This window comes from Physeter macrocephalus, chromosome 4 (assembly GCF_002837175.3).
Source record: "Physeter macrocephalus isolate SW-GA chromosome 4, ASM283717v5, whole genome shotgun sequence".
NCBI lineage: Eukaryota > Metazoa > Chordata > Mammalia > Artiodactyla > Physeteridae > Physeter > Physeter macrocephalus.
In genome coordinates, this window is record NC_041217.1 from 28,125,119 (window position 1) to 28,139,021 (window position 13,903).

Consider the following 13,903-nt stretch of genomic DNA (forward strand, 5'->3'; position numbering starts at 1 on the left):
GCGTGAAGAAGAGCTAACATTTCCAAATTTCCAGGAAGCATGTGTGATCAGCAAGAGTATGTTCAATGTATATTGTTTTCATAAAATAAGCTTTAGAAAATAAAAAGTACAAAAGTCTCCCTAGCTGGTGGGTAAGTGTAAAAGTTAGAATGAGACACTATGCAATGGCATGTATTAGAAAAGGTTGAGAAATACCAATTTGGGATTTTTTTTTTAACATTAAATTAGTAAACTAGCAGCATTATCCTAAACTAGACTTCTCTTAATACACGAGGAAAAGGAAAAACATATACAATACTGTAAACCAAAAATATATTAATTAAATAAACTATTTAACCAGGAAAAATGAAAAAGAACAAACCAACCTTGAAGATGGCATCTTCTACGTTTAAATTAGCAATCTATAGTATATGTAAATTAGAATTCCAAAGATGATTTGCTTACCTCTGGTAGAAAATTGTGTTTTTTAATCACCTGATATAACATTTCATGAGTTTCAATAGCAGGTCTAATATCCCCCTTTAAGACCTAGAAACCAACAATAACAACAAAATTATCCAGTAAAATATGAGTTGACTTTATCTATAATCATTATATAAACAGAAAAATGTAGATTAACACAATTTTGAAGTGTGACTCTGTTTTGGTAATTCAATTTTAGAGATCACAAATGCACTTAATTATAATCATTTTACTTTAATATTAAGAGAATTAAAAGAGGTTTTTTTTACCTGCAAACCTGGAAAAAAGGCAAGCAAAGCATCCATCCAAGTCCGAGCATTCAGCATTGGCTTGTGGATATGCACATCAAGTAGAAGAGGTGGCTGGCTTATGTACCTCATTATGGCATCGTAGTGCTAAAAAAGATCACAATATGTGTTCATGAAAGCAGATGAAAAAAGCTGTACTATTCTAAACACAGCATGTCATTAAATATGTGAAGAAATGAAACCCGAATTTACATATGAATAAACTTACTAAGTAACTGTAATTAACTATGGAAATAGTTAAATTCCTTTAGATGGAAATCTTTGTAAAATATACTATATATACTCCCCTATGTTCTTAAACTCTGATGCAGAATACTAAAAACTATAGATAAAATGGGACCTTCTGAAGGGTATAGACCTGAACATCACTCTCCTGCAGGATTGTGGCCCAAGGATGCTCTTACGTCCTCTTGAAATATACTTACAGGCTTCTATATCACAGAATTAGTTTCATTTTCTCCTTTGTCTAGGAAGTTTGCTCCCTAGGCAGCTACCATAACATTCTGGTGCTCATCTACCTAAACTAATGCATCTCATCATCACTGTTGCCACTCTTACGGTACACTACCTCTGCCTTTTATGGTCTTAAAAACTCTTTTCCCCTTCTTTTATCTTCTCCTAGATATTTCTCAGGCTTGACAACAACAGGTTGAGCTGTCAGAGTCAATGAATGATAAAAAGCCAATAAAAAAAATCTGTCCTCATGCACCTCAAGAAAATCTTGTTATAATCTAATAAATGATATATTAAATGATATACGTAATAGTGTTTCTAAAAGTATTCAGTGATGACTTATTAGGACTTTTACTAGGTTTTTTCCCCAACTCATCTATTATTTATTAACTATTACTGAGTACCTGATAGATCTTAAAGCACTGTTCTAATCACTTCATATGCATTAGCTCATTTAATCCTCCCAATAAATAGTACTAGCATTCCCATTTTGTGGATAAGGAATAGAGGAAAATATCTAAGTTACTTGCCCAAAGCCACAAAACCAGTGGCACAACCAGGATTTAAACCCACACAGGAGAACTCCCATACTTTTAACCACTATATTGTACCATCTCACAATAATGTGGGTGAACTCATGGGTGGGCAAAGAAATGGTAAATTATTTTGAAAAGAATGTACTGACACAGCTGATGAGTTTACTATAGTTAATTTCAATTTGCTTTAATTACAGACAAAGGCAATCTGTTAGGGTTCAATAATCTCTCCCTTCTACCCTAAAAACATGCCTGTGAGTCTGATCCACACTTAAGACTTACAGACCTGCTTTTGAAATGAAGACTCACTGGTTTGTTCAAGTCTCCAAAGCCCTGCACACTTGGTGTGGTCAAGGACTAGGGCAAACTTCCAAACTATTCCAAAAAGAATTAGAATCCAAAGGAGAAAGCTTTGGATTTCAATAAATTCTCTTCCTTGTATAAAAGATTAGGTAAAACTCAAATCTACATATTTTATTACTCACTGGAAAATCCTGAAAACTTCTGATGATAGGTGAAAATAAAACTACTTTGTAAACTAGTTTTTGAAATGTATGTAGTGTTTACCCTGTCCCTGTCCAGCATCATCAGGGAATACTGACCAAAAAACTATTACACATTTAAAAATAATTTTTCAGAATGTCACTTAGATGACTGAGTTTCTATCAAAATCTGGCAAATTAAATTGGCTCTAAACTTAATACAAAATTGGAACAACTTACTGTATTAAATCTTTCCAGAAAGCTGTCATCTCCAAGCAAGACATAGGCTTTCAACAGGTATTCATAATATGAATCAATCCCTGCTCCAACTCCACTATCTGTGGAAAATACATATAAATGTGATTTTTTTTATTCAACAAGTCTTAAAACTTCTTCATAGAGGGCTTCCCTGGTGGCGCAGTGGTTGCGCGTCCGCCTGCCGATGCAGGGGAACCGGGTTCGCGCCCCGGTCTGGGAGGATCCCACATGCCGCGGAGCGGCTGGGCCCGTGAGCCATGGCCGCTGGGCCTGCGCGTCCGGAGCCTGTGCTCCGCAACGGGAGAGGCCACAACACTGAGAGGCCCGCGTACCGCAAAAAAAAAAAAAAAAAAAAAAAATTCTTCATAGAATACAGTAAAGGTACTAGTACACTAAGAATGAAAAATTAGTCTAAACATGAAATTGTTGAAAGTAAAAATTACATATTTACAGAAATATTAACCTTACTATATGAATAATAGTTCCTTTGTTGATAATAGTTTGTATGTTAAAAAAAAATCTTGCTTTGCAAAATTGGCTACAGAAGTCTTATTTTAAAGTCTTATTTAAAAGCAGGAGATACTAGTTTTAAGAATATTTTTAAAGCTGATTTTCTTAATGAGGAACTTCAAAGAGGAAGCACTAGCAGGTATTATTATGCAATTACTGGATCCTTAATGAGTTAGCCACCAATCTTTACAGTTATAATAGATATGAAAACAACACTGCTGCTGTTTGGAGGTGACAGTTCTAATTGCTGAAGCTAGCACAACTGCTGGCTTCTTCCTCCAAGATCATCATAGAGGACCAAAGAAAGAAAATAACAAGAAGAAAACTTTAAGAACTTGGTGGGGGATGGAGGGGGAGGGCTTTGTTCTGGAGCAGAAGGCAGCCAGGCATAGCTATGGAAGGATCAAACAGTAGAAAAACTGCTGGAGCTTTGCTCTTGCTTCTCTCCTACCACTGCCTTAAGATACAAAGTCTCCTCCCATGCCTGCTACAACTCAGATCTATACTCCAGGTAGCCTCAGGAATAAAATCAGGGCACCACAGAAGTCCTGTGTGAGGAACTGAACTCAAAAAGAGGTGGGAACTAATTTTAGACATTCTTCCCCACCCTTTCCCCTCCAAACTCTTAAGCCTGGTGAATCACAATTTAAATTATAATTACAATTACAATCTTAGAAATCCCTATACTCAGGGCACACTCCAGGCCAATCAAATCAGAATCTCTAGGCGTCCAGGCACTGGTATTTTTAAAAACTTCTTAGAATTCATCCCTAAGATAACTGGGGCTGACAGGGATTGGAATCTGACCTCTCCACAAAGTAGGTGATAAGTGAACATGAACTTATAGGACAAAAACATTTAAGATGCATGACTTTTTAAAAAGAAAAAGAAAATACTGGAGTAGGGGTTTATCAGAGGAAGAAAATATTAGAACAGGCAAACCAAGAATTTAAAATTAGTCTAATAAACACACTAAAGAGATAGGGAAGATATCAGCAACACAAAAGGAGAAGAAAATAAATTTTTAATTGAGAAGAAATTGTGGAATAAAAATATAACAAAATTCTATAATAGATGGGATACATAGCATCTAGGATACAGCTGAGGAACAAATTAGCAAACTACAAGACTGCATGTAATAAAAGGAATTGCAAAAAAAGATAAATAAAAATGAAAGAGATAAAATAACTTTTTAAAAAAGATCAACTTTCAGCAATTAAAAACACAGATTTGAAATTGAAAGGGCCCACAGAATACCAAAAGGAGAGATAAAGAAAATTCTACACATAAAATTACTGTGACATTTTCAGAAATTTCTCTTTGTTGTTGATATTCTTAACTTTCCAGAGAAAAAGGAGATCACAAATAAGGGCATAAAAATCAGAATAACAGATTTTTTATTTTTTAACAGGATGTAAGAAAACAATAGAGTTATATTTTCGAAGACTTGAAAGAAAAGAACTTGAACAGAAAATTATTTACAGCCAAACCGTCTCTCAAATATGAAAGCATAATAAAATTATTGTTAGACATGTGAGGCCTCAGAAGCTATTAAAAGCTACTGAAAACAGTTTGGGATAAATACTTATATAAGAAGAGAGGCAAACCTAAGAGATGTTGCAAGAAATATACAAAGTACAGGTGACAAAATACCTTGTTAAAGTTTATTATCTTTAAAGAAAGAGGGAGGGGGGCAGCACTAAGACCAAAAGAAAAAAAAGAAAACATTCATAATCAAAAAGAACTAAATATCTATATGATATCAACGTAACAGAGGATGAGGGTTGGAACAGAGGGAAACAAAAGGATGGGAGAGCATGCTTAAGTTCATGTCTCACTAGAAGGTAAATATAGCTTTCAATTAAAAACAAAAGGATTAAAAGGAAACAAAAGGTGAGACACACTGAAATAATAAGGTAGTATAAATAAACCCAAATATATGAAAAATACCAATAACATAAATGGACTAAATTTAACAATTAAAAGACAAAGACTGACAAATGGAATTTTGTCAGTAAATCTGTAAAATCTATAAATTTTACGGAAGTTACACTTATGGCATGAGCACCTGCAAAAATTAAAAGTAAAAGGACAGAAAAAGACTTATCAGGCAAATATTAAGCAAAATAAAGCCCATGTAGCTGCACTACCAAAATATTAAATAGACTTTAACACAGTATTATTAGAGATGGTCACTACATAATGATGAAAGGTTCAACTAAGAAGAGACAGCAATTTTAAATGAATGCACCCAATATATAAATATATAAAGCAAAAATACAACTACAAGGAGATACTAATAGGTCCACAATCATTGTCAGCAATTTTATCCACCTTCTTTAATTCTTGATATGTCAAGCAAACAGAAAATCAGCAAGGACCTGCACAACGTTATTAACTGAGCAAACTGACATATAGAGAATTTTATAACCAACAATTAGAAAATATATATATATTTTCTTAAGCACAAGTGAAAGCTGACCATGTTCTAGGGCAAAAAGATAACCTTAATAAATTTCAAAGGATAGGTATCACATAGATCATAAGTATCATATAATATCAATAAGATTTTTTTAAAAGCACAAGTAACCCAATAAAAAATGGACAAAATATAAGAACATCCACATTAAAAAAAAAAAAGGAAATATATATAGCTAATAAATACAAAGAAGTGTTCAACATCATTGGTGATCAAAGAAATACAAATCTAACCACTATGGGAAATCATTTGTACACCCATTTGATTGGCAAAATCTTTGAATATGACAATGCAAAGTGTTGGGAGAGGATGCTGATCCACAGGATCTCTTTTATGTTGCAGGTGAAAGTGTAAAGTGGTGAAACCACTTTAGAAAACAATTTGACATATCTCCTGAAGTTGAACTTTAACTTATCCTATGACCTAAAAGTTCTACTCCTAGACATACAGACAAAAGAAACTTTTATACATGTATAACAGAAGAAACAAAAATATTCACGGCACTAGGGTTCACAAGAGTAAAATCGTAGAAACAACCTAAATGCTCATAAATAATGGTTTATTCACACAATAAAATATCATGCAGCAGTCAAAAAAGGAAGAACTACATGCAACAATGTGCAAGAATTTTAGCAATATAATTTTAAGTGAAAAGTCTCAAAAGGTCTCATATGACATGATGCCCTTTTATAAGTTAAAAACAAAACAAAAAATATATTTTTAAGGAATACATATAGATGCAATAAAACTGTACTAAAAGGAAAGCAAGGGAATGATCAATACAATATCAGAATGATGGTTATTTCAGTTAGAGACAGAAGTATGAGATTACAGAGGTATGGAGAGTCAAGGACCATATGCAGAAGTAGTATGTTATCAAGTTAGTTGCTTTTATAATGGATAGTCCATCTGTGGGTGGTTACTACATTATTAAAAATGACTAAATAGGCCATGCATGGGTCAATGAGGAGAGTGAAATACGAATTAAGAAAAGAAATTGCAAAATTCTGAAGCCAGGATTCAGATCAGTTTCAGGAAGGGACCATTTAGATAACACTTTGAAAAATTTTAGACAACAGTGAATAGAGGCAATAATTTTAATATATTCAAATTAATATTTATATCATTTTCATTCATTTAAATATATGCAGTTATTTTTTATTTTATATATAACATAAGCTTTTAGGAAAACAGAGAAATGTGTAAATTAGACAATCAAATCTCATTAGGAATAGTCTAGTATATTTCCATTTGTCTATGCCTGTTTTATACGGGTGTCTTATAAAGATAAAATATTTTTTATATGATGTTACATCCTGTTTGTTCATAAAACATTGTTATATGCTTTGTCCCCTGATCCAATTCAATTTAAAAACTTACTGTTTCAACACTGATGCGAAATAATTCTCAAACACTGATGTTATTCTTTACTGATGATCACTTAGACTGTTTCCAAGTTTTCCACTACTACAAATAATTTTATGTGATAAACATCTTTGGGAACAGATGATTTTCTACCCTTTACATTGTTTCCTCAGGCTAGATTCCCAAAAGTGAAATTATTAATCAAAGGAACTAACATCACATTAGTGAGCACTTACTTCATAGTAAGTGTAGCATATGCCAGGCACTGTTATAAGTTCTTTACATTAACTCATTTAATCATAATTCTAACTGATTCACTTTGCTGTATAGCAGAAACTAACACAACATTGTAAATCAACTATACTCCAATAAAGATTATTAAAAAAACCAAAAAACAAAACAAAACAAAAATCATAATAACTATGAAGTAAGTACTATTATCCTCATTTTACAGATACAGAGGCACACAGAGGTTAAATAACTTGCCCAAGATCACATGGCTTCAATTCCAACAATATGGATCCAGGGTCTATGCTCTTAGCTACCATGCTATATACTATTTCTGGAGGTAGGAAAAAAAAACATAAGGGTTGGTGATAATATTATTAAATACAAATTTCCACTTAATTACACCTTGATATGAGATGGCTGAGGTATTCTGATCCTCTAATCTTCAGAGAAATTAGTTCTATTGTTTCATCTATAATGCTATAAGGCATGAAATAGTACACTAAGCCATCTAGAATAAGTGTGCTATTATTTGGCACCAAGGAAGAAAATTTGGCTACACTGGTTAAAATTCTAGCAATCTTGTGAGAAACTATGCTTTATACTGTCATAAAGACTATTTTAACAAATAAAAATCCTTTATTTCCCAACCATTTTGAGGATGTCAAGGCTTAATTTGAAAAGCCCAACTTACATACCTTTCCGTACCCAATCTCCAGTATGAATATTTATAGTCACGCCCACTAAATTACTACTTCGCTGTCTTTTCTCCCAGAGAAAATCAAGAGCTTTTCTTGCATATTCCTATAATAAAAAAAGAAAAGCATACTTGAAGAATTGCATATCTTTGGCAAACAGGAAACAAAGAAACAAAAATCAAAGGCCCATAGTATATTTTAAGGATTAAGTAAAATTCCAAACATAATCACTTATAACATACATTAAATTTCCTTACAAGTCAAAGCTACTGGCTCTTTCAGCCAATTGAGTTTAGTTAAAAAGAATGACTCTAAAAATGTTATTTAGTGCCAATGATCTCACTTTGAGACCATCCTTGTTCATCTACTCTTGTAGTACAGGTCTGCATTCACACATGTGTATTATTAAAGTAAAAAGAGCTGGCATAATTAAATTAACTTATTAAAATAATTTCTATCTTTTAAATGCAAAGTGAAAATCTCCTTAGATACTCTAATTTACAAAACTGGAAGAGAATTTCAAAGTTGGTATGCCATCTTTGAAACAATAGACATTTCAAATCCTACATTTTAAACAGCCAGCAACTTCGTTAGTGAAGAGTAAGTAAATCAACTAGTATTCATTTGACAATACCAAAATTATAACCTTATAATAACATTTTTCTCTTCTTTTTTCATTTATTTTTGTCCCTTAGACACTAAATTAAAATTATTTCTGGTCAAATTCTTGGCTTTGGATGAAAAGATGTTACAAAACAAAAGCAAAGAATATGTACAAAAGAGTTTCTAAGTTAAAATTAATTTCAGAGCATGAATCTACTCAGCATTGCAGAAGTACTTCTATAAAAGAAATCATTAAACCAATTTGTCACTGCAGATTGAAGAACAGGATGTAAAATAGTCTTAATTCTTGACTATTTATGCTGAATTTTTTAAACAAAGCAGATTGCAACTTTACTTAATGGTATAATTTCACAGCTGGAAAGTTTCATAAAGATTACATTTCCCGGGCTTCCCTGGTGGTGCAGTGGTTGCGAGTCCACCTGCAGATGCAGGCGACACGGGTTCGTGCCCCGGTCCGGGATGATCCCACATGCCGCAGAGCAGCTGGGCCCGTGAGCCATGGCCGGTGAGCCTGCGCGTCCGGAGCCTGTGCTCCGCAACGGGAGGGGCCACAACAGTGAGAGGCCCAAGTACCGCAAAAAAAAAAAAAAAAAAAAAAAAAAAAAAAAAGATTACATTTCCCTATTCCTATCTTATAGCTAAGGAAAGAGGCCCAGTGAAATCAAAGATTTAACGAAAGTTTAAAACTGAATTATAGGGCTTCCCTGGTGGCGCAGTGGTTGAGAATCCGCCTGCCGATGCAGGGGACATGGGTTCGTGCCCCGGTCCGGGAAGATCCCACATGCCGCGGAGCAGCTGGGCCCGTGAGCCATGGCCGCTGAGCCTGCGCGTCCGGAGCCTATGCTCCACAACAGGAGAGGCCACAACAGTGAGAGGCCCGTGTACCACAAAAAAAAAAAACAAAAAAAAACTGAATTATAGGACAACTAATATGAGAATTCAGATCTCTTTATATAGCAATATATTAGACCAAAAAGTCAACAAACTTTTTTCTGACAGGGGCCAGACAGTAAATACTTTAGGCATTATGGGCCATTCAGTCACTGTCACAATTACTCAACTCTGCCACTGTAGCACAAATACAGCCATAGACAAAAATAAATAAACGAGCATGGCTGTGTTCCAATAAAACTTTATTTACAAAAACAGGCAGTGGCTGGATTTCACCTCAGACCGTAGTTTACCAGCCCTGTATTAGCTTGAGTCTCTGTCAACTCCATTAGTTGCTTCTCTCATAATAAATCACTGTACATTCAAGAAATTAAAGAAAAACCACAGTTTTAAAATATAAAATAACCCAGTGAAAAAAGGTTGAGCTTTGAATTCAGAAAGACATGGATTCTAATTCTGGTTCCACTCATTCACCCTTTAGTCAAATACCTTTGAACCTCACTTTCCTCACGTGTAAATGCATCGGTATCTCAGAGCCTGTAGGCCAAATTAAATTAGAAAGTATGCAAAAATGACGTTTTTGTAAATGAAGGGAAAATATCAGTCAGCAAGTTATAGAACAAAAATTAAACCAAACAAGATAAACTTGTCCTTAAGATACTTTGAACATACAACCGCACAAAGACCATTTAACTTGTTTTATTTACACTCAGATCCAAGTATGCTAGTATATAGTCCCTATTTCTGATTGTTCTATGTGTACCATTTGCTGAATTTTAAAAAATTCTTCTAAGTTATATGTTTGAAAAATTGTCTGTTACTATTGCACTCCAATGACATGGTTAAACAATTAGCTAAAATAAAAAGTGCAAGACATAGCTAGTCCACAACAAACTATTCGGGGGATATTAAGTCTTTGGATGATGAATAATATTTCCCCTTGGAGTAAACAAAATTACAGATGAGACTTAAGTGCAAAAAACAAACTCAATGAGACTTAAGCGCAAAAATTTCACTATGTTTTAGAAGATGAGTGAAGTTTTCAGAAATGAAATAGACCATCTAGAAGTCTAACAATAAAACACAGAGATAGTATTTCATGTAAGACATTTGTGATGGCCCAAGTACCGCAAAAAAAAAAAAAAAAAAAAAAAAAAAAAAAAAGATTACATTTCCCTATTCCTATCTTATAGCTAAGGAAAGAGGCCCAGTGAAATCAAAGATTTAACGAAAGTTTAAAACTGAATTATAGGGCTTCCCTGGTGGCGCAGTGGTTGAGAATCCGCCTGCCGATGCAGGGGACATGGGTTCGTGCCCCGGTCCGGGAAGATCCCACATGCCGCGGAGCAGCTGGGCCCGTGAGCCATGGCCGCTGAGCCTGCGCGTCCGGAGCCTATGCTCCACAACAGGAGAGGCCACAACAGTGAGAGGCCCGTGTACCACAAAAAAAAAAAACAAAAAAAAACTGAATTATAGGACAACTAATATGAGAATTCAGATCTCTTTATATAGCAATATATTAGACCAAAAAGTCAACAAACTTTTTTCTGACAGGGGCCAGACAGTAAATACTTTAGGCATTATGGGCCATTCAGTCACTGTCACAATTACTCAACTCTGCCACTGTAGCACAAATACAGCCATAGACAAAAATAAATAAACGAGCATGGCTGTGTTCCAATAAAACTTTATTTACAAAAACAGGCAGTGGCTGGATTTCACCTCAGACCGTAGTTTACCAGCCCTGTATTAGCTTGAGTCTCTGTCAACTCCATTAGTTGCTTCTCTCATAATAAATCACTGTACATTCAAGAAATTAAAGAAAAACCACAGTTTTAAAATATAAAATAACCCAGTGAAAAAAGGTTGAGCTTTGAATTCAGAAAGACATGGATTCTAATTCTGGTTCCACTCATTCACCCTTTAGTCAAATACCTTTGAACCTCACTTTCCTCACGTGTAAATGCATCGGTATCTCAGAGCCTGTAGGCCAAATTAAATTAGAAAGTATGCAAAAATGACGTTTTTGTAAATGAAGGGAAAATATCAGTCAGCAAGTTATAGAACAAAAATTAAACCAAACAAGATAAACTTGTCCTTAAGATACTTTGAACATACAACCGCACAAAGACCATTTAACTTGTTTTATTTACACTCAGATCCAAGTATGCTAGTATATAGTCCCTATTTCTGATTGTTCTATGTGTACCATTTGCTGAATTTTAAAAAATTCTTCTAAGTTATATGTTTGAAAAATTGTCTGTTACTATTGCACTCCAATGACATGGTTAAACAATTAGCTAAAATAAAAAGTGCAAGACATAGCTAGTCCACAACAAACTATTCGGGGGATATTAAGTCTTTGGATGATGAATAATATTTCCCCTTGGAGTAAACAAAATTACAGATGAGACTTAAGTGCAAAAAACAAACTCAATGAGACTTAAGCGCAAAAATTTCACTATGTTTTAGAAGATGAGTGAAGTTTTCAGAAATGAAATAGACCATCTAGAAGTCTAACAATAAAACACAGAGATAGTATTTCATGTAAGACATTTGTGATATCAAATTTCATATAAGTAATATGGCTAAAACATTTTGTAAGAATAAATCTAAAAATTTACTTTATAGTTCGTGAACAAAATGCAAAGTTGTACTTAATATAACTTCTACGTTTTTCACAATTAAAAACTATGTGCTGGAATTCAGACAAAAAGTTCACTAAAATAACAGAAATCATCCAGTTCATTATCTTAATACTTGATCAATGAAGAAAAGCTATAAAGTTAGTTATGCCCAATAGCCAGGAAATCAAAGACTATGAAAAGCAAACCGCAAACCTCAAATATCGTTGCTCCTGTGAATCGACTTAAAGCAGCAAACTCAAGGATCAAGGTACCTGCACAAGCTGTACAGGTATCTGTTTCAGTTCCTGTCCGAGCTTCTGGTTTTCTGATACCAAACTTTAAATTAATCTAAATAAAATCAGAAGATTATCATTAGCAATTATCAAGAGATAATGACTTCTGGATAAGAAACTATTTTCCAATCAAGACTTTTAATCAAGTCATGAAAATAATTGATAAAATAACTAAACACTGAAATTTTATCTGATGATCACTGTGACTTTCCAACTTACATCTAGGGAAGTACATTCTAAGCACATAATATTCATGGGATAAATAAGTTTTCACTTAGCTCCTTCCTCAATGATATCAAAATTCAATATCATTATAATAATTACACAGAGGAAATACCTTCTATAACAATCCTGTTCTCTGGACAGTTTGAACTAGTTAGTACCAGAATAGGAAACCATACCAGTCCTAAAAGAAATTAGGTTTAATTGAGAATTTGTGAAAAAGCAGTACTATATTAAATAGTCTTTCACAGAGAAAAAACTAATTAAGTTATAGTATATATTTAAAAGGAGATTAAAATTTTATTTACAGGTTTAAATAATTTTGAAATATAGAGTATATTACCTTGCTGATAGACTAACAAATAACACAAAGAAAAATTTTTCAGCTGGCCAAATAATACCACAATATAAACATGGATTAACCAGAACCAACCTTACCAGAAACTAGCTCTAAGGTTTTATGTGAGTTTAAAAAATGACCATTGACTATTACAATAGCATTTCTGTCCAGCAAACACTTCTGAGTTAAACCCATTAATGCAAATGCTATCAATTATGTATTCATATCCAAGAGAGGTTGATTGTACAAATTTTCATGAGCAAAAGAAGTATTTACTAAGTGTGTTTAAGAGAGGATGGGAAGGCAGTTATTTTCTACCTGTAGTCCTCTTCTAAAAAAAATACTCTTTAAAATTTTCTTGATACTTCAGAGGATAAGAAAATAATACAATTTTCTTTGTTATACTATAATGCTCTTAGTAGCTTCTGTTTCAATTTCTTGTCTGCTTCTCATGTTATGGCAAAAGTGAAGACATGCCAGATTCTTCAAAATTCAGCACCTCCATTTATAACAAAAACTAAAAATATTTACTAAAAGTAAATTTAATTAAATAAACATCTAGATGGCTTAAAATAACTTTGCTTTCAATTTTAATATGCTAAGAAAACAAGAAGATTAACAAACAAGTTTAAACCACACTAATAAGCAAAGAAATTTCAAATTTTAACTACACAAGCAAAGAAATTTCAAATTAGAACGTTTCCATTTTTTTCCTCCTTAAATTGGCAAAAGAATGATAATATACAGTGTGGGCAGCAGTACGACACATGCACTTTTACACAACACAGGAAGTATAAAAGTAGAACCTTCTGGAGAGCAACTGGTAAGTACACAAAGCCTTAAAAAGCTCTCTCCGTTTTATGACTTATTATTTCCTCTTGTAGTAATTAATCCTAAGGGAGAAATAAGTTAAAAAGATGTATATGGGATATTCAAAGAGCCGTTTAAAAATATCACAAACTAGAAATTTAAATAAGAAATTTAATACTAGTCTGTTTCTTAAAAAAAAAAAATAAAGGTGTTGGTCACGATCCACTAAATCAATGGGTAAACGAATGAGCTGTGACCTCCCTGTTTGAAAAGCAAGCTATATCATGCTGGATCTCCAGTCAGAGATTTCTTGATGG

The 13,903-nt window shown here is 33.5% G+C and overlaps 1 protein-coding gene across 6 annotated transcripts in view; it reads right to left on the reverse strand.

The window, feature by feature from the left end:
- Window positions 1–13,903, reverse strand: part of EDEM3 (ER degradation enhancing alpha-mannosidase like protein 3) — a 91,780-nt gene that overhangs the window by 53,067 nt on the left and 24,810 nt on the right. For all 6 annotated transcript variants that reach the window (XM_024133775.3, XM_024133776.3, XM_028488422.2 and 3 more), the window contains 5 exons: window positions 12,135–12,269; window positions 7,780–7,885; window positions 2,482–2,579; window positions 732–857; window positions 445–528 (listed from right to left, as the gene is read on the reverse strand). In XM_024133775.3, coding sequence (XP_023989543.1) covers window positions 445–528; window positions 732–857; window positions 2,482–2,579; window positions 7,780–7,885; window positions 12,135–12,269 — 549 coding nt within the window. The remainder of the gene's footprint in view (window positions 1–444; window positions 529–731; window positions 858–2,481; window positions 2,580–7,779; window positions 7,886–12,134; window positions 12,270–13,903) is intronic.